General features: G+C 43.8%; 1 protein-coding gene across 5 annotated transcripts in view; it reads left to right on the forward strand.

The window, feature by feature from the left end:
• FRMD3 (FERM domain containing 3) overlaps positions 1-21,504 on the forward strand; it is a 375,352-nt gene that overhangs the window by 294,297 nt on the left and 59,551 nt on the right. For all 5 annotated transcript variants that reach the window (XM_059924546.1, XM_059924545.1, XM_059924547.1 and 2 more), the window contains 4 exons: positions 6,863-6,950; positions 8,502-8,590; positions 11,626-11,689; positions 12,500-12,588. In XM_059924546.1, coding sequence (XP_059780529.1) covers positions 6,863-6,950; positions 8,502-8,590; positions 11,626-11,689; positions 12,500-12,588 — 330 coding nt within the window. The remainder of the gene's footprint in view (positions 1-6,862; positions 6,951-8,501; positions 8,591-11,625; positions 11,690-12,499; positions 12,589-21,504) is intronic.

The following is a 21,504-nucleotide window of genomic DNA, read 5'->3' on the forward strand; positions in this document are numbered from 1 at the left end:
TTCAAGACAGGCAGAAGGGAGATACATAGCTAAGTACATAATTACTTGACCTCACCTAGTTTATTAGAAAAGTATATCTTTAGAGAATTGTTAGTTCTTGAAAAAGAATTCAACTGAACACTGGTCTTTGTCTCTAAATGACTCATTAGAGACACTATTAATCTTAGCAGAACAATTCCTGGTGCCAGATTTAAAGGATAGAAAATCATTATTTTCCATTACCAAACAAAGTTTTGGCCAGAAACAAATGTCCAGTGGGAGATTTGAAAGGAAAACAAATTTCTATTTAATTGATCTTAATGTCTTCCTGAAAACCTGACTATTAAATGGTTTCCTCCTCAGTGAGTCAGGGGGACTCGGGAGTTTCTTAGTGCTATCAGGGTCTCTACCTTTTCTCCATTGGTTTTGAACCCTTTTCCTTCTTTGAACATTTGTAGCTTTTCTCTGTGTATGAATTTTTAGATTAAGTCTTTGAAATGCTTAGGCATTGGAGATCTGAGTCAAACCCAACGCAAATGATACCAGTTCGAGGACTTTTATTTTGAAGAGAGGCCTTTGCTGTACTGTAAATATCTTGGCATGCTTCCTGACACTTCCAATCAAGTCATATTTCTGATTTCAGTCACATGCAGGGCTAGGAAGGGAACAAATGCTATTCTGAGGGCGAGGAGAGAGCATGCTCTGTGCCAGACACTAGTCTAATGGCTTTACATCTGTTAACTGCTTATTCTTTACACCAAATCTTGGAGATAGGTACTATTTTTAATCACCATTGTATGGAATCAAACAGACAGCTTCAGTTGTTTTCTAGTCCTGTGTTCAGTTCCTAGATCAGGGTTCAGCAAACTTTTCCTATCCTAGGCCATTTAGTAAATATCTTAGGCTTTGCACAACATATGGACTCTGTCACAACCTCTCATTTTTGCCATCGTAGCATGACAATGTCCACAGATGGTACCCAAACAAATGGCTGTGTCTTCGTTCCAATAAAACTTTATTTATGGAGACTGAAATTTGAATGTCATGTGATTTTCACAGGGCATGAAATATTATTCTTTGATTGTTGCAAGCCATCTAAAAATGGAAAAAACATTTCTAGCTCCAGGGCTGTACAAAACCAAGGGGTGATCCGGATTTAGCCCACAGACTCTAGTCTGGGGATCTCTGACCTAGATTGAAAGAAGATATCACTGCTCTCTAATCAGATCTAAATATCTGTCATCTGGGATGGAGTGCCTCAACACTGATAACATGAAATGTTTAGAATTTGAAAAATGCTTTCTAGAAGAACCAATAGAAACCATGTCATTTGGAAATGCTCAGCCTGGCATCCAGGAGAGCAGGCACACGGCCCTGGACCATATCATGTTGGTCGTGATGGTAGCGCAGGTCCCGAGAAGCCCTTTGGAATCAGGCTGCCTTGGGTTTGCATTCACTCCTCCACTTAATACTTGAGTAACCTTGAGCAAGTTACTTTTCCTCTTTGAGTGTCAAAATCCTCATCTATAAAATGAGCATAAGAATTCCTCCTTGATGAATATTAAGTGAAAAATATATATATACTGCTTCACAATATAAACAGTTATATATTGCTCAGAACAGGAGAGTTTGGTAAAAGGTTGCTCTGCATGGATATCTCTTATATTCCTGACTATTCTGTTTAGTTCAATGGTGCTTTTAGATCGCATAATACTTCACCCAATAATTCTTTTACTAAAAAGGCAGGAATTGTTTCTCTTTTAATCATTGTAAATGTATAATATATAAAAGAGTATATTCAATATATGTATAATTTAAAGAGTAGTTGAAAAACCACCCATGACCCCCTAACTCTGCTTATGAATTAGAACATCACCAGATGATCTCAAGTCTCCTAACCTGACCCTTCCAGACTACCTCCCTCCCTTCTCTATGCTATTCTGAATTTTAGGTTATTCATTCTCTTATTTTGCTTTCATAAATGTACTCCATACATCAACAAGTAATGTATGCTTAGTTTTTTCCTACTTTTGACTTTCATACAAATGGAATCATACTCTATTTGTGTATCTCACTTTCCCCCTGCCAACATGATGTATTTGAGGTTGTTCACATTGATCCATACAGCCATAGGTCTTCGTTTTTGCTTCTGTGTAATTAATTTTCTATCATATGAACACGTCACATTTTATGTATCCATTTTCCTGTTGACATTGGGGTTGTTTCTAGGTTTTTGCTATTACAAAGTTATTATGGCTTCTTGAATACTTCTCATAGGGTTGTATGTAAAAGAGTCCCTAAGTGTAGGTACAACCCTAGGTGTAGAAACCAGGTACAAGCTTGTGCCATAGAGTTTGCACAACTTCAGCTTTTCTAGGAGATTGTGGCTTGTTTGCTGAAGGGGTTGCTCCATTCACACCAATAATTTATGAGGGTTCCCAGTGCTTCACAACCTTTTTTCTTTCTTTTCCTTTTTTCTTAAACTCTTAAAAATGGAAGCATAACACAAATTCAGAAAAGCCAACAAAACATAGATGTCAAGCTCAATGAATTATTACAAAGCGAGTATGTATGTAACCACCACCCAGGTCAAAGTGAGAATTTGTGACATCTCAGAAGCCCCTGTTATACCCCTTCCCAATATTTATCTTCTCCCTTCCCCCCACCAAAGGTAATCACATGTCTGACTTTAAATAGTTTTGTTTTGCTCATTTAAAAAAGCCATATAAATGGAATTCATTCAATGTGTATTCATTTATATCTGGCCTGTTTTGTTCAGTTTTATTTTTGTAATAGTCACCCATCTTGTTGTGTGTGGCTGGAATTCATTTATTTTCACAGCTGTATAGTGTTCTGTTGTATATCCATTCTACTGTTAGTAGACATTTGTTTCCTATTTTTTGCTATTACAAATGACACTACTGTGAAAATTCTATATATTTCTTGATGCAGCAGGCACTCATCCCTGTTGTATGTATGACTATGAATGGAATTGCTGTGTTATAGGGTAAACGTGTTTAACTTCAGTAGATAACGTCAGTTTTCCAGATAGTTCTACTAAATTAGTCTTCCACCAACAGTATATGAGAGTTGCTTTTGCTGCACATGCTCATGAGTGCTTGGTATTTTTTTTTAATTTTGGCTGTCAGATGGATGTGTAAGTGACTTCTTAGAGTTTTTCATTTTCCTGATCTTAGAGAGGTTAAGCACATTGTCATGTGGTTGTTGGCTATTTGGATATCTTATTTTGTGAAGTGTCTATTCAAGTCTTTTGCCACGTTTCCTTCTGAGTTATCTTTAAAAATTATTTTATTGTTGTTTATTGATTTATTGGAGATTTTTTAAAAAATATTCTACATAGGAGTCCTTTTTTGATTGTACATGTTGCCAAAATCTTTTCCCAGACAGGGACTTACCTTTTCACGCCTGGATGATAGCTCCTGATGAACAGAGGTCTTTGAGTTTAATGGTGTGTCCTCTGGAGCTGTGTAGCACTGCACCCTGCTGCCATCTGGGGTTGAGTGTTTGCAATTAGATGCTCATCAGATTTACAAAGGACAGGGAAGTGGTCAGAAAGAGACCACCTAGGCAAGCAAAAAGTCCTCACTTTCCACTATGAACTTCCAAACTATAGCCTTTCAAAATTAACTTGTTCCCAGACTGAATGGAAAAGAAGGGTGTGCTGGAAAACCAAAGTCGAATTTCAAGAATAAACAGTCTGTAGCTGTTTTGACAAAGAGGTTGACGGTTTGCCACAAAGGGGAACGCCAGCTCTCTAGAGGCAGAGTGAGGGCCTTTCACGTGAAGCGGCAGGATTATCCTGGAGCAGAGCTGGTGGCCTGTGGCGTGGGAGGTGCTGGGCTGCTTTAGCTCTAGTCCTGCTTCTCTTTGGCCTCAATCTGGGTCATTAGGCTGAAGTTTTGCCTGAGGACCACCAGAGTGGGGTACTGCTTAGCAACAGGCTGGGCAGCTCAGCTTTGTGCTTTGTCCCCAGCCAGCGGGGTGAGGGAGTGTATGAACGAGTGAGTGAGAGAGAAAAGAGAGAGTGTGTATGTGGGGGCAGGAAGCCCCCAATATTCAGATTCAATAATTATCTTTATTTTCTGGTGAAAGGTAAGCTTTTACTTCAGGAACTTATGAGAGAGCTATGAAGGGAGAAATACCTGTATGTATTGCAAAAACTTGCAGAAAGTCCCCTTTTCCCTTCCCCCTCAAAATACTTGGTGATTTTCTCGAATCTCTTGTTCCTTTATCAAAAAGAGAAACAATTATAATGACTACGGCTTCAAAAAAAAAAAAGAATCAAAGAAATGGTCAAAGAAAGATAGGATTTGTTAGATTGAAAGGGTCATAAAGTGCTGATCAGGGTGAATAAATAAGGAGGTTCCCTTTATGTATGTCCCAGTGAAACTTCAGAACATCAAAACTAAAGAGGAAATTCGGAAAGGCTTTAGAAAGACTTTACTTTCCTAAAGAAGGAGTTTGAGTTAATCCCTCAGGAATATATTGTGTAAAGGATGGATTTAAAAATTACCTCTTCTTTTAAAAGAAAAAGGTAGCATATGTGGCTCCCTTCCCTTCCCTCTCCAAGTCCCTGTGGATAATAGAAAATGTATTAGAAAGCAGATGCAAGAAAAATACCATCTTTGGATCAGAAGTCCTGCGGTATCTCTGGAAGATAGGAAATAGCTGGAAGGAATCCAGGTCAAAGACATATAGAATAGGAATGGTTCTGGGTGCTTCAGGCAACAGATAACAGGGCAGCCATCATGGTGGTTGGGCAACTGCATCTGGAACAGTTGGGCAGCTTTGACCTCTTCCTCTGCTTCCCTTATGCTGAGTCATGGGCAGCAGCAGGCTTGAGCTGGAGGTACCTTATGTGGACGACATCCAAAAGGAACTACAACCTTCAGCCTGAAATCAAGTTACTAACTCACACTCTTCCCATGTGGCCTGTCTTGCCCTTCCCTACAACCTCTGGAGGCCACTGTATTAAACAAATAACATAAAATACAAAGGTGAGCATCCAACCAAGAATCACCAAACACTTAAGGAAACATCAATTCATTGAATAAGACACTCTGATTCAGCAAACCAAAGGGCTGTCACCAAGAAAACAGCATTAATGGAGTAACAGGGATTGGACTTTAAAAGAAACAAAGTGGATATCCTCGGAGGAGTAAGAAGAGTTTATTCCACAAAATAAGAACAGGCATCTGTTTCAAGAGCCAAATAGACATTACATTAGAAATGAAATATTTAATTGATATTTTAAAACAACTCATCAGTGGGATGGAAAGCAGGATGCACACAGCTGGAGAAGAAATTAATGAGCTGGAGGTTTGAATAAAGAAATAATTCAGGGGCTTCCCTGGTGGCGCAGTGGTTGAGAATCTGCCTGCTAATGCAGGGGACACGGGTTCGAGCCCTGGTCTGGGAAGATCCCACATGCCGCGGAGCAACTGGGCCCGTGAGCCACAACTACTGAGCCTGCGCATCTGGAGCCTGTGCTCTGCAACAAGAGAGGCCGCGATAGTGAGAGGCCCGCACACCGCGATGAAGAGTGGCCCCCGCTTGCTGCAACTAGAGAAAGCCCTCGCACAGAAACGAAGACCCAACACAGCCATAAATAAATAAATTAATTAATTAATTTAAAAAATAGTGAAAAAAACCAATGTGTTTAAAAAAAAAATTCAGAATGTAATACAAAAAGCCTTAGATTTAAAAGAATGAAACAAAGGTTAAAAAGACATGGAGGATAGACCTAGGAGTTTCAAAATCCATTTGCTAGGGTCTCTCAAAGGAGAGAAGAGAGAGTGGTTGAGGTGAGGAAGAGGCGGGAAGGGAAGAAAAGAATCGAAGAAATGGTCAGAAATGAGCTGTTGGATTACAAGGGTCCCCATAGTGCTGATCTTTATGAATAAATAAAGATGCTCCTTAGACATATCAGAGTGAACATTCAGGGTAAAGAGAAGATCTTGAAAGGCTTTACAGAGAAGGAAGATGGGATACTGTTTTCATTAGAGGCATGAGGACTCTTCGCTGTCTTGAGGGGGTGGGGAGGGAATCCATCTTTGAGGAGAGGCTTGGGTGGAAATAGAGTTAATATTGCAATATAGTTTTACATTGTGAACATAAAACTGCATTCCTGTTGTTAGCAAACTCTTCTTGGTTGTTCAGGTTACATATTATCCTTGGAGAATGGTTCGGATTCTCTAAGATACATGTGAGATACTGTTAGTCAAAGCAGAGTCTCTGAAATGCTGCACAATCCTGGTTTGGAAGTTAGCCCTGAAAGGGCTTCATAGCCATCTGTATTTGCAGCCCCCTTTTTCTGCCTGGGGCCAAGACCTTGTTTACCACCCTGGAGGACACAGCTAGGACTAGAAGTGGCTGAGATTTCCTTTCAAAATCCAGGGCTTTCCAATGGAATGGTTGACAGCTCTTCTTACCCGGATGGCTCTGTTTAGGCTGCTGATGGGGTAACAGGCTTGCCCACTTGTACCCTGAGCAAAAAGAAATGCCATTTATCCTGGATAATCTTTTAAAGTAAGTAGGAAAGAACAGATGCTGAGTTTTAGCTCACATTAAGATTGAATTTGCGAGGGCCTGCTTATTGGTAACTTGATAACCTTGATAAACTGTCCAGGTCACTGGAGCCCTCACAGTACGTGTGGGTTTATAATGGAACAGTTAGCCCTGGAACATGGGCTCAGATTTCTTAGCAAAGGGCTCCTCGTGGGGAGGAAGAATGACCAGTCTTACTATTTATGGGATTTCTCTCTTTATTTAGTTAAGAAGAGCACATTTTATTGAATGAAAGAACTCCATGTTTCTATTATTTTTCATATTAACGCCCTAAACTTTTCTTGTGTGATTTTAGAGGCCAGAGCCCACCAGTTGCTGAATTTAACTTACTGCTGAAAGCTCACACTTTGGAAACCTATGGGGTGGATCCCCACCCATGCAAGGTAACGGCCCCTCCCTGCAGGTCGACATATAATGATTGTTTTGCCCAAAAAAGAGTTAATTGGTATGCAGGTCTGGAGGATCCCTTCTAGGATATTTCCACAGCCTGACCCATCGCCCCTAATCATAAGGGACAACAGTGGGCTGCAGTCACATGTTTGGGTAGTAGATTTTCTCTATTGGCCTCTTCTAATTGCTTGCTAATTCATTCATCCATCAAATGGATGGTTTTACTCCTGAGAAGTTATAGGATCCTAACAGGTTTATTTTCAAAGGCCATTGCCAGCAAGAATGCAGTCTTTAAAAGTGGGTAAGTGGAAGGAAAAAAGAAAGGTTTAAAATTCACATTAGGAGTACGTATTTGTTTTTCTTTTTTCCTTTTTCTCGAATTAATACTTGACAGCATTTCTCTCAAGTGGGAAACCCAGACCACCTGTATCAGAATCACCTGGGCCCCACCCCAGGGCCACTGAATCAGAATCACTGGGGGTGCAGCTGGGGAATCTGCCTTTTAAACAAGCTCCCAAGGTGAGGCTCAAGCACATGTTTTCCAGAAATGTTTTATGAAAACAGTGTTCTTTCCATATCCTAAACTATACGTCAATCAGACTCTAACCTGAATTCTAAACTAAGAGTTTATATCAGCCAGGCTCTTAAAGGTATGTTTTTGAGTCATACTAGAACATTTTTTTACCCAGATGGGACCAGCTAATAGTATTTGGTGAAGTCCTCGTGCTAGAGATGTAGCTCCGGCTGCTTATTAGAAGGACCTGGGAAGCTTCATAATCTCCTGTTGCCCAGTGCCATCAGAATCTGTGAGGGTGCAGCCCGGGCAGAGGACCAGTGGGGCCTGTTTACAGTGGCATGTGCATCTTCTGGCTCTGCCCGCACAGTTATTTTAGAATATTTGCCAGATGTCTCTTCCTGCTAATGGTATAAATCAGATTATTCCATTTAGTGAATTAGATTTTATCCACAAATTTGAGCCTCTCTGTCTGTTTTATTTATTACTTGGAGACTGACTTGATTTTTGTTGTTGTTATTGTTCCTTTGCCTTCCCTTATCAATGCTTAGTTTTCCTGGTGGAGGCTGGAATCAAAGTAGGCATTTCCAGACATGTCTTTATATTTACATTGCCAGAGATCCTGTGTGGGATCGAGTCCAGTTAGATTAGACACTCAGGGATTTGGTTTCAGGGCTAATGACAACCAAGAACAGTTTGCCCACATTGTAGGGCAGATCTGAGAACTCAGGCAGCCCCAGAACGCACTTGGAAGTAGACTAGTGGTTTGGGACTAATCTGTATTTTCCCAGGAGGTTCCTGGTGAGGCAGAAGGCCCATTCCTCAGACGGGAAAGGTATACATTCCTGGCCCTCGCCCAAATTTTAGGCGTACTACGGTTGGAAGTCCCATCTCAGAAGCTTAGTTTATTTCTACAGTCATTGTAATTAACCTGAAATTAACCCAGGGTGAGGATGAATAAGCATATCATTTTTCCTTTATTTTATATTCCTTAATCCAAATATGTTTTTATTTTTTATTTTTTTTTCAGGATTCAACAGGCACAACAACATTTTTAGGATTCACTGCTGCAGGCTTTGTGGTATTTCAGGGAAATAAGAGAATCCATTTGATAAAATGGTGAGTAGTGAGTACTTCTTCGGAAAAAATTGTTTAATCTTGTTTTTTTTATTAATCTCGTTTTTTTTCCCCAGCCTTTGACTTTTTGCTTGGAAATGTCAGGTAGAATGCCTAGGATCCATTTCTCTGCCCTGGAACTTCTTATAAAGAGATTATTCATCTAAAAATGGAACCCAATCTCAGTTGTCTTAGACCTCGGGAGACCTGGGGTGTCTCCTGGGCTCGGGGGGCTCTGCCTTCGAAGAAAAGGTGTCCAGGATTCCTGGTGAGGAAACACTGGCCAGAGGGGTGGCCACGGGGTGGGTCAGGGCAGGATACATGTGCAAGTTCCCTCAAATAACTCAGGACCCCCTCTCTCTCACTCACTTCATTCCATTCTCTTCTGTTGAATCCTCGCTGTAGACTCCCCCTTTGTAATCCAGTGTATCAGTGACGATGCTTTTGGCTCAAAGGAACAGGAATGTCTGCTCACAGTGGCTTACAAATGAGAGGACTGATGATCTCAAACAGCAAAAGTTCCAGGGGTCGGGCAGCCCCATGGTCCTTTAACTTAACTGCCTGACAACACTGTGAAGGACTTGAACCCCTCCATTCTCTTCTCTGCCATCCCAGGGTGGTGGGTTTTATCCCCAGGCTTGTGCTCATAAAATGGCCATGCATGCAACTCTGGCCCTTACATCTTCACACAGCAACACTCCCTGAAGGAGAGCAGCCCCTTCCATGTGTCTCATATTAAGACAAGGATAACTTTTTCAGAAGCTCTGTAGGAGACTTCCTGTGTATCTAATTGGGCAGGATAGGGTCATATGCGCCTCCTTAAACTAATTCTTCCAAGAAGCATTCCATGATGAGGTTGGTCAAATCAAGGTCCATCCTTTTGGGGCTGGGAAGAGCATCATGTGCATGAACAGTTGATCTAGAGGAAGAATAAAGTCTGGGTTGTGTCCGGAAGGACATGGAAGGATGGACCGGCAGTGCCCACTATGTCCAATCAAGGAACAAAGTAGCTTTAGTAAAGAGTGAAGAAAGCTGAACATTTTATATGCGTTGGAATATTGTAAGGGCTTAGTCTTGTTCATAGCTTCAGCTTGATTTGGTTCCCTCCCTGATGGTCCCTGACAGATTTGTCACCCAGTGTCTCACTGAGTGGTGGGCTCACTCTTTTGGCCTGAGCCCTTGGGTCTGAAGTTCTTGATGGGCCAGTGGGCATCCATCCTCAGTCCTGGGTTTGAAATGCTCTTTTGCACTTACCTGAACCTCTGTTTCATGGTTCTGTTAGCGTCAGGGTTTCTTTCAGCACTCTTTATCAAGTCCCCCCACCACCGCTTCTTGTTACTCTCCTCTTAGCACCTGCCTTCCCTTCAACCCTTCTCTACTAGATTAGCATCAATCAGCTCACATCCACTTTGCTCCCTACACCTTCTGCTCTTTCTTATCAGCCCTCTCTTTCTAAGAATGCTAATTTATCTAAGTATCGTCTCTTCCCTCTCTATCACTGCCTTTATTCATGTCATACTTTCAGTTCCCATCTGTGCCCACTTATTCTCTTCCTCCACAATTATCTTTCTCAAACTCTCATGTGCCTCTAATAAATCACTTAACTCTCTGTGTCTCAATGTACTCATCCATAAAATGGGCATCAGCTATATCCGACTGCTTTACAGGAAAGAAAGGAGATGGGGGAGAAACAGGTAAAATAGTGTGTGTGTGTGAGTGATTTGATTTGTGAACAAGGATGTTTTATGAATGTATAACATGGTGGAGTTACCAATTTTCTTCCCTGTATGTTCGGTACCTGTAAAGAAGCTCCAATGTTAACCACACTTCAGTCCATTTCAGAGTAAGTTCCCTAGCGATTTCTGCTGACTTTGGGGAGCATGGGTAATGCGGGCAGGGACTTCCCCCATCCTCTCCTAGGACTACAAAAGGCTTGAGGATCCTGAGGGTGTTTGATTCTCAGGTACTAGTCAACTTTGGAGTAGCTGGGTTAAAACCTGACATGTCTCACGTGCAGATTAATTGCAAGTCTCTCCCGTTTGGGGCTTTAGTTTCTTCTTGGGTACACTGAAGAGTTGAGATGGACAATTGCCAGACCATTTGTTTCTGGATTCTATGTCTTGGTGCTCCTGGTGGGGTGCTGATGTCATCCCCATCCCTTCCAGCCACGGCTTAGGCACATATTTGTAACAGCCGTGTACATGTTACTAAAATAAAGTTTCTTCCCACGTTAAACCTAGTTTTGTTTTGTTTTGGTTTTGACATCCATTGAGCTTTGTCACTCTTGCAAATCCTCTCCACAGCTTAATATGACCTCACAATTCCTTTTCCCCCAGGAAAAGCACAGGGGCACACATCACTGTCCTAGGAATTAGATCAAAGGAATAAAAATAGAATTCCCTCCTCTCTTTACACGTGTCTCCTCACTAAGGAGGTGACCTTAGGTCTACATTTCAGTCAGATTTTAACTGAGCAGCTCCTTAAGATGAAGCCTCAAGTCTTTTGACTACAGTTCATCAAGTTGTCCTTAACAATTTTGAGCATCTCAATATCTAATACAGTTATTCATTTATCAACAGGGAGAGCAGAAATGAAAATTTTGCATTGTGGTGTGTGTTTCTTGGAGATGAATGTGAAAGGTTACAGATACTGTGAATCCATATTGTTTCATTAACCGAATATGAAATAACTACATTCTTCCTATCTCGCAAAATGGGCTGACCAATTAACATTGTTCTGATCATTAATGTTCATGAAACCCCTAGAGCTCCTTGGAGGAAAGGTGCAGCTTAACGGTAAAAAAATGGAATAAATAATTCTGAGCTGCCTACGGAGCCTCTCTTGGGAAGAAAATTGCTGTATCATTCACTTGGGGACTCTTCGCTGTTCATTAGACCTTCAGCCATGATAAGATAATATCTCGTTTCATTGCAGTCTGCTTGGCATTTGTGAGTCAGGCAGATTCCTATGGGAAAGCCAGGTACCTTGGTTAGCTGCTACTTTTTTTCTTCTCACCCAAAGAGATTTTCTTTTCTTAGGTCGGATGTCTGCAAATTGAAGTTTGAAGGGAAGACATTTTATGTGATTGGCGCCCAGAAGGAGGTCAGAAACTGTTTTTCTAGCTGTCTGTTGTTGTGTGTGCAGGTGTGTATGTGCAGGAGAAAGAGTCAAGTGTAAAATGTGCCTTTAGTCATGTAGCCCCCAAAAGACCACGATGTTAAAGTTTGTGATGATACTGGAAGTTTGGAGTTAAATAAACACCGGCTTTGCACATTTAAGAATAAATTCAGTGGGCAATACTGTCCATATACCCCTGTGTAAAAATTAGACTGTGATAGACTTGAGAAATAGAAAATTGAACTTCCCGCTACCTCTGTAATTTGCCAGAATGATGAAACAAATGAATAATACTTAAAGATAGCTATCAGCCAGTGCTGGTTAGAGTTTTATAAACAGAGTCTGTAAGTCCAGGGAATCTTAAAATGTAGGTTGGCTTCATCATCTGGGAGGAGGCCATTACTGAAACTTTGAGCCTCAGAGCTAGGTCTGGAAGTTTCTGGATTTTCTTGACCCTAGTTTTTGGTTTAAGCACTAGATATTCAAGAATGGCAAATAAGTTTTTAAAGTCATCCAACTCTGATTGAGAGTTAGACAATGCTTGGAGTGTTGAGAAGGATTGTGAAGCTGTTATTTATCAGAAACAGGGCCTGGATGGGTTAGTAATATCTGCAAAGGGTGAGGAAGGGGGGAATACCATTTCAGGGACACTTCTAAGAACACAGTAATGCATCAGTTACTTCAGATCTGTTTGCTAAGCGGCAGGATGCAAATAGGTAAATTCTTGAAGGAAAAACATGAAAAACATACACTGTGTTTAACATGCCCTTTCTTGTTTTGTTATTTTTTTATTAGAAAAAAGCCATGTTGGCATTCCATACTTCAACACCAGCTGCCTGCAAGCATCTTTGGAAGTGTGGGGTGGAGAACCAGGCCTTTTATAAGTAAGTAGCTTTTATTCATTTAATCATAGGTTTTAAAAGCACCCCTGGAACCCTTTATGTTTTGCAAACAGCTGCATATTCATTTCTTTTAATATAGTCCTTTTTAGTATATTTAAGTGAATTATAAATTTGGTGCATTGTTCAGGGTGACTCCCAACCACTGTTGGCCTGATCAAGTCCTGAACTTTATTTTATGTTGGGTGTTTCCCATAGAATTGCTGTGGGCTTTTTTTTTTTTCTTTTGATATTGCTATTTCCATCCAGCCTGTCATAGGATCTGTTTTCGGTTCGTGTCTCCTCAGAAGCAGACCTTGAGAAGAGTTTTGTGCAAGTAGTTTCTTTGGGATGTGGTTACTGAACATACCAATAGGGGAGTGGAGGAGGGAGAAATAAGCAATTTAGGACACGTTATTGAGCAGTCACTACTCTGAGCAGCTGGGTTCAGCTCTGCTGGGGAACTCTGGCAGACTGTAGAACATGCCTCAAAGTTCTCCCACTGACCAGCAAGGAGGTTGGGCTGTTTATGTACTAATTCCCCATTCATTTTGGCTTAGAGACACTTACGAGGGCAGAGTTAATACTCTCTGGCCCCTCTGGCTTACTCTGAGCATGGGTTGAATGTGCTGTCAACACTAGAAAAAGAAACCTTGGGCAGGGAGTCACACATGTTCATAGTAAGAAGGCTTCAGTATATAGAGATGAGAGCCAAAGGCCTGTGGGTGGAATGCCATCAGAGTCTAGGACTGTAGAAAGTCATTGCTGGACAGGACTTCAGAAACCATCCATAAAGCTCTCAGCTTTCAAAAGAGGTTAAAATTTAGGATTGTTCCATGAGTTCTAGCTTCTCCTCTTTGAGACACTTGCTGACTGGAAGAGCAGTGGTGATGGATGCGGTCAGGAACCTAGCCAGCCCCGCCTGGGGTATCAGCACCGCTCACCCCTGGAGCTCATCCAGGTGGCTTTTGCTCTATTCCCCGGCCCCCTCCCCACTGAAATACTGTCTTTCTTATTAGACTTACCTGAAAATGCTGAATCTCTGAATGTCCTGGGCTTTGGCTGACAAGGACCATCAAGAGAATGAAGGCTGGAACAGTGTTTTTCAAACCCCTTTTCAGCCACAGAACTCTTTCCCTTAAACAGAAAGTGTAGGCAAAGCCTAATACGTAAAAAGGATAAAAATAGAGAAGCTGTGTTGTTGGTGGGGACCAGAGTTGGGATTGGGGACTGGAGACCCTTCACTCGTTGCTCACTGCTCCCCAGGAGGTTGGGTGACCAGTTGTGTGAGTTTGCCCGGGACTTTCCCAGGTTTAGAATGAGAGTCCGGTGTCCCAGGAAACCCCTACATCCTGGGCAAATCCTGTCAGGGGCATGAGATGATTCACAAAATGCTGTGCTTCTTGGAAGGATGATACGTATCAATGAGACCTCAAGGCATCTGTGGGTCCCCTGCAGTGTTTGAGAACTGGTGAACAAAGAACACCTGATGGCCTCTGAAAAATCAGCATGTCTAGACCTCTCCTTCCACGTGAGAGTGGACAAAAGGAAAGGCAGACTGTCTGGTGCTCTTAGTCTTTACTTGGAGCCTGCACATTTTTTTATTTTTGTTTTTGTTTTTAATCATTTTAAAAATTTAGATAATACTCATATACCATAAAATTAACCCTTTAAAGTATATATTCAGTGGTTTTTAGTATAATTCACAAAGTTATGCGTCCATCACCACTATCTAATTACTTAGGACATTGAGTAGGTTTTTTTTTTTTGCACACATATTTTTTTTTTTTTTTTTTTTTTTTATTATTTTTATTTTTGGCTATGTTGGGTCTTCGTTTCTGTGTGAGGGCTTTCTCCAGTTGCGGCGAGTGGGGGCCACTCTTCATCGCGGTGCGCGGGCCTCTCACTATCGCGGCCTCTCTTGTTGCGGAGCAGAGGCTCCAGACGCTCAGGCTCAGTAGTTGTGGCTCACGGGCCCGGCTGCTCCGCGGCATGTGGGATCTTCCCAGACCAGGGCTCGAACCCATGTCCCCTGCACTGGCAGGCAGACTCTCAACCACTGCGCCACCAGGGAAGACCCACACATATTGTTTTATCACGTGTGAGCAAGTCAGTTGGTATATTTAGTCAAATAAAGGTAAAAACAGAATTGAAAAGAGGGGGAAGAAGGGGAAAAAACCCCACAATCGAAGGAATCCGTTTTGGATATTTTGGGATACACTCATTACCTGGCAGCTAACAAAGTGGTCTGATAATTCTGTCATTGAATGGGCCAACTAGGCATATCAAAGAAACCACTTCCAATCAACTGTAGATGCTTCAGAAGACCCAGGGAGTGCAGCTGTGAGCACAGGTGGCACCCTATAGAGTTGGCCGAGTCCTTGCATCAACACCTCTGCTTTGGTTGGGACAGGCTACCCCATCTCTCCCATAAGGACTTCTAATCACTAATATTTGTACTGATCTGAGTTTTGCCCAAAGCTTGTGTTCCTCCATTGTCCCATAACCATCCCCGTTCCTTAGGAAAGAGGAAAGATATAGCTCGTCCTGACCCAGCTGTGTGACCTTGGGCCAGTGGCCGGCCACAGCCTTCTCATCTGTAGAATGGAGGGAACTGGGACTCAGGCATAGTTTGCTTGCATCACTGTGGCCTAGTGTTAAGGACTGTGGGCTTTAGAAGCCAACAGACTTGGGTTAGAATCTTGACTCTGTCGCTTACTAGCCGTGTGGCCTGGAACAAAACACTGAACGCTTTGAGCCTCATCTTTATTTTTCATCTGTAAAATGTGATTGGCAATCCCTGCCCTGCAGTGTTTAGTTCTGCCAGGCACATTGACCATCAATAAGCGGTAGCTGCTGCTATGACTATGACAACTACCCCCTCCACTAACGGTGAAAGTCTTTCGAGTGCCAGTTGGTCGCTGAGCACAGTCACTTCTGAAGGGCTCTGATTCTGTGACACTCAGGAGTGGGCCCCTGCTTCCTTCCCTGCTCCATCCCTTTCCCAGGCAGTGCTTTTGGCCCTGCTTCCAGTTGACCGGCACTGTGCCTTCATGGTTTCGGCTGGCAGAGCAAGGGCCCTGATCTTGTTTTCTGGGTTGGGGGTGGTTTGCTCCCTCCTTTTCACTTCACCTGCCATGAGAACAGGGAGGCCCAGTGGCCAAGAATTCCCTAGTGTGCTTTTAACACATGACTATGATGCTAGTTGTCAGCTGGCCCGGGGCCACTGACCAGGTTTGAAAGCCCTGACTCTGAGATTTGCTGCCTGGGAACAGAGCCCAGAAGCAGAAACTCTGATTCTCCCTCCTGCTCCGAACCCCAGAGGATCCCCAACACAGACTTACATAGTCACCATCTCAGAGCTTGCTCTATGCCGTGTGTTTTTAGGTGCTACCACCTAAAATGAGCACTGGGACATGCCGTTTCTGGGCGCTGATTCCCTGAAAGCACACTGGATTCCCTGAAGGGTTCAGTGGCTCCCTGGTGCTTCCATCTGATGAATCTTTATCTCACACTAGCTTTATGCCACGTCAGTGCTAGGCACTGGGGACACAGTGGAGGCTCAAATGAAACTCTCTGTTCCCAACTTTGTATGGAATTGTGTGCAGGACATAAAGGCAGTCCCTGATAAATTCCTTATCTGGAGTTAGTGTACATTTTATCAAAGGAACAGTATTATACTTGGTTGTCAAGGACCCAGAGTATCTCCCTAAACTGACACCTCTCACACTTTAGTGAGCACGTGAATTACCTGGAGATGCTGTTAGAATGTGGATTCAGGTTCAGTAGGTCTGGGTGGGGCCCAAGAGTCCATATTTCTAATAAGCTCCCCAGTGATGCTGAGCTGCAGGCCCATGGACCACACTTGAGTAATAAGGCTCTAAACCAGAGGTTCTCAGCCTGACTGCATGTTAGAATCAGCTGGGGGAGCTTTTAAACAATACCATCGTGGACCCTACCCCTGACCCAATTAAATTGGAATCTGGGTCCTCACAAAATGTGTACATGAGTGTTCATAGCAGCATTCTTCATAATAGCTAAACCAAATGCCCATCAACTGATAGAAGGATAAAGGAAAGTGGTATATCCATACAGTGGAATATTATTCAGCCATAAAAGGAAGGAAGTACCTATTGATTCCTGCTACAACATGGATGAAACTTGGAAACATGATACTAAGGAGTAGAGGAGATAAGGAGTGGAAGAAGGAACGGACTGCCAGTGGGTACAGGGGCTTCCTTTTGGGGTGATGAAAATGTTTTTTTGATGAACTTTTAACTTCGTGCATTATACTGAAAACCACTGAAACATAAAATCTAAAAGGGTGAACTTTATGTTATGTGAATTCTATTTCAATAAAGCTGTTATTTTAAAAATTCAGAATCTGGGATGAGGGGACTAGATGTTGGTAGTAATACACCTTTCCCAGGAAGTGTGAACCTGCGGCCTAGGGTTCAATGCTCTAATCCAGTGATTCTCAAAGTTAGGGTCCCTGGACCAGCTTCAGCATCCCCTGGGAACTTGTTAGAAAGGCAGATTCTTGGGCTCCAGCCCAGACTTACTGACTCAGAACCTTGTGTTTTCAAAAGCCTGCCAGGTGATCCTGATGCTTTCTGAAGTCTAAGAACCTGCATGGCTAAAGCATTATTTTAAAAATACAGACAAGCCTGGGTTTGCAGCCTGTTTCCTCCAGCTTCTATGATGTGACCATTGTTAAGTGACTTCACCGTTCTCTACCTCAATTTCCTCATGTAAAAATGTGGATTGCTTCCTCCTAGGAGAGAGCTGTGAGGATGAAATGAATTAGTGTATTTAAGATGCTTTGGATGGTGAATGGCCCCTAGTAGGTGCTCAATAATAACATATGTTGTTATTGCTCTGATTACTCCAGAAGCTGTAAACCATGGGAAAAAGGGAAGTTGTATTGTTAGTTCTAGAGGCGGCCTTTAGAGCACCACCCAGTGTGCTGACCTCCATCCCCAGCCCCTGTAGTAGCAGGTACCAGAGGAGAGAAGCTAGAGGCAGGGGTGAGTGGAGGCGTGTTCCTGCAGAGCTGTGCTGTGTGTGCATCGGATGATACTGACACTCAGAGAACACTTTGCCTGTTCCAGGCACTGTCCGCATGTGTGCACACCTCACATATATTACCCCATTTAAAACACACCTTCAATGTTAGGAGTGGGCACAACTCCCTAGTGCCATGGAAGGGTACAGTGGTCTCTGGGTACAGTGGCTCTGCCCTGGCAGTTCTGGGGTGGGGGTGGTAGAGAGCTGTGACAGCAGAAAGGAAAGCAGTGATGAAGCCACCATGTGAATACACAAGTGTTGCCAAGTCATGTGCTGGTCAACTGGGGACTGGATTTCTCTGTGAGGTCAGATGTTTGAGAATAGTCAATGCTTCTGTGCTGGAATTTTGATGGGGAGTTGGAGGTGGAAGTGGGGAGAGGGCAGGCCTGGAAGAAGGTCGGAGGAGAGAGAATTGCTATTTTCACTAGGTTGTGCCTTGATTGCCTTCGTTGGGAGGAAGACTTTTGCTCTGGGCTCGTTGATGGGAGAGCCTGGGAACAGAGAGCTGGAACAGGTCAGCTAGAGCTAGAGCAGGAAGGCTCTTTTATTGGCCTTCAGAGTGTTTGACACGGTTCCTGGGATTGGTCATGGCTTAGAGGATTGGCTTTGGTAGCTCAATAGTGAGAAGGCAATACAGAGGTCTGGAGAGTGATAATGGGGGTGGGGGAAAGGGAGAGAGGGAGGGAAAGTATTATATAATGAGCAGGTAGTACTCTAGGTGTTTTCAAATCATCTAATCTCATTTAACCCTCCTCAGAATACTATGAATTAGGTATTATAATACCCTTACCCTTTAAAACATTTATAGAGAAACTAAGGCTCAGAGAAGCTACATGACTTGACCAAGGTCACAGGATCAAAAGCAGGAAAGAACCTGGACCCTTGTTTCTTCAGGTAAAATGCCACCTGGGAGTCATTCAAGGAGAATATGGGGACTCAGAGTTTCTCCAGTGCAAGTAGGCTGCCTTGGAATGACCTTGGAGTGTTTGATAAAAATACAAACTCCCAGACCCCTCTCCAGACCTGCTTTATGAGAATCTGTAGGGATGCAGCCTGAGAGCTGGTATTCTTAACCCCTACTCCAGGGGCAGCTGACGCACAGCCAGGTTTGGAAGGACGACTAGGTGCATGTCCTGTGACCCAGCCACCTTTCTCTTGCCCCCGTGCATTTCCTTCCATCCTACTCTCTGTTTCTCAATTCCCAGGGGGTTTGTGGGGTTCAAGCTCTCAGAATAAATTCCCCTGTTAAAATTCCATTAAATATCTCAGCCCAAACATTATCGGGCGTCTCCCTGGACATTTGGGAAGGTGTGGGTTTGGTGGTAATGCTCTCGGTAGAGTGTCTATGAGCAAATGAAATCATGCAAATAATCATCAAGGGCACTCAGCTGCCGGGAAGAAGCCAACGCTTTTTTTCAGTCCTCTCATCCTGAGCAGACAGCTATTCACTTTCTCTGCACAACCTGCCTTCTGACCTGTTTTTGTTGAGGCACTCTGGGTTTGTGTGAATGCAGTGGAGCACTGAGGCCACCCACCAAGGGGCTGTTCTGGGTGTAAGGAGAAGACAGTGGCCTCCACAAGGGACTTGGAGGGGCAGGAGCTGAGGCTGGACCAGTGAGAGACAGAGCCGCCCACTGCTGCCCAGAAGAGCCCCCTGTCACCGGAATTGCTGTGCTGTCCACACCCCTTTGAGCTTCTGGCATCTTGCATAAAATGGGCACAGAGTTGAGTCTGAATTTCAAAACCTGTAATTAAGGGCTTCCCTGGTGGCGCAGTGGTTGAGAATCTGCCTGCCAGTTCAGGGGACACGGGTTCGAGCCCTGGTCTGGGAAGATCCCACATGCCGCGGGGCAGCTGGGCCCGTGAGCCACAATTACTGAGCCTGCGCGTCTGGAGCCTGTGCTCCGCAACAAGAGAGGCCGCGACAGTGAGAGGCCCGCGCACCGCGATGAAGAGTGGCCCCCACTTGCCACAACTAGAGAAAGCCCTCGCACGAACCGAAGACCCAACACAGCCAAAAATAAACAAATAAATAAATAAATTTAAAAGTCTTAAAAAAAAACCTGTAATTAAGACTCTTGTGGTGTGATGAATTGGGAGATTGGGATTGACATGTATACACTGATGTGTATAAAGTAGATGACTAATAAGAAAAAATAAAAATAAAAAAGATAACAACAACAAAAACAAACAAGCAAAAAGACTCTTAGTAATCTTTTTAGCAGACTTCCTTGCCCCGAGCACCCTTAGGAACCTAGAACAATAATAGCAAAATGATAAAAAAGCAGAAGCTGCTTTAAAATGTTTCTCCACCCTCCATCTCTGAGTACGTGGGAGCAACAACCCTGCTGAGAAGATGCAGAGAGGCATCCGGTGGTGGCAAATGTGTCAGGCCCACGGCTGTCTAGGGCTAAGGTTGGAGGTGTGGGGAGCAGACAGGTCCAGGGCAGGCACATCCTCAGAGGACCGGGCACAGTGGATGCTGCCCCACGTTAGCCAGCTTGCTGGGCCATCTTCTCCTCTTGACTGGGTGTGGTCTGTAACCTGGCTTTGGCCAGCAGCCTGTCCTAGGTGTCCAGACCCCCTGCGGGGTGTGGATCTCATGTGCTCTGCTTGTGCTTAGGGCTCCCACATTGTCTTCTCTGGGCCCTGCCTTGGCAGGAATCCCCTTCCCTGGGCTTGCGCCCTCCTTCCCCTGCCCATCTTGCTCTCTAGATTTATCCTTTGTAGCCAGGGCCCTTCTCTGTAGGTTCAGGCAGTTTACAAGAGTGTTTCTGTGGCTTTCCATTGTTCTGAGGACAAAGACCAAATCTTTAACAAGGTCAAGTCCTGCTACATTAGGGGGGAAAACATGTGAGCCAATGTGTGTAAAACAACCGTAATAACAACACCGGGAAATGCATGTCAGATCATCTTCTTAGTTCTTCCAGGGCTCAGGCTCAGAGCTTTTGCCTGCTGGGCTTTCTGCCTAGAACACTGCCATCACCCGCCCTGTTAACACCTTCCCTCCCCTGGATCTCAGCTCAAAGGTCCCTTCCTCAGGGCACCTTCTGTGGCCCCCAGACCAGATCGGCACCACTTTCACCCCAACACTTTCGTTGCATCTTTTCCTTCATAAGTGCACCACACAGCATGTAATTTACATGTGTTCACTAATTTATGGGGGTTTCTAGACGAATATCTAGGCCCTCTGGGCCTTACATTCCACAAATGCAAAGTCTGTGTCTTCCTGAGCTTAGCACAGGAATTAAGTGCCCTGTGCGGCTTCTGGGCAGCCCATGTTCTAGATTTTTTTTTCAGAGTGTTTTTGTTTTGTTCTTATTTACGGGAAGGGCTCAGAGGTGCTGAATCAGTCCTTGGCTGGGCATCTGTTCCTCGTGTATCTTAGTCATCGACCAACACGGGTTCTTTTTCTTTTTGGCCGCGTGGCACAGCATACAGGATCTAGTTCCCTGACCAGGGATCAAACCCACGCCCCCTGCAGTGGAAGCGTGGAGTCTTAACCACTGGACCACCAGGGAAGTCCCAGCGAGGGTTCTTTTAAAGGGCACTAGGTCATGGTGACTTAACCCTTCTTAATACTCAGAAGCCAGTGATCGTTTCCATGGTGACATGGGCCCCTGATGCCATCTCCTAGAAAATACACAGTAGGTGGGTTCTATGTGACACGGTGAGTGACCTGCGTCACCAGGAAGCTGTTTTCTGCTGCAGCGCTGGTACAGGTACAGGCAAGAAGGTCCGTCCAGCAAGGAATTTAATGATGCCCTGTGACCCAGCCCACCCTCTCTGTATCGCTCAAGCAGAAACTGGGAAAGAATTCATCTGATCATCAGTATTACCTGGTCCTTTTTGCAG

Source organism: Balaenoptera ricei, chromosome 6, assembly GCF_028023285.1.
Source record: "Balaenoptera ricei isolate mBalRic1 chromosome 6, mBalRic1.hap2, whole genome shotgun sequence".
Taxonomy (NCBI): domain Eukaryota; kingdom Metazoa; phylum Chordata; class Mammalia; order Artiodactyla; family Balaenopteridae; genus Balaenoptera; species Balaenoptera ricei.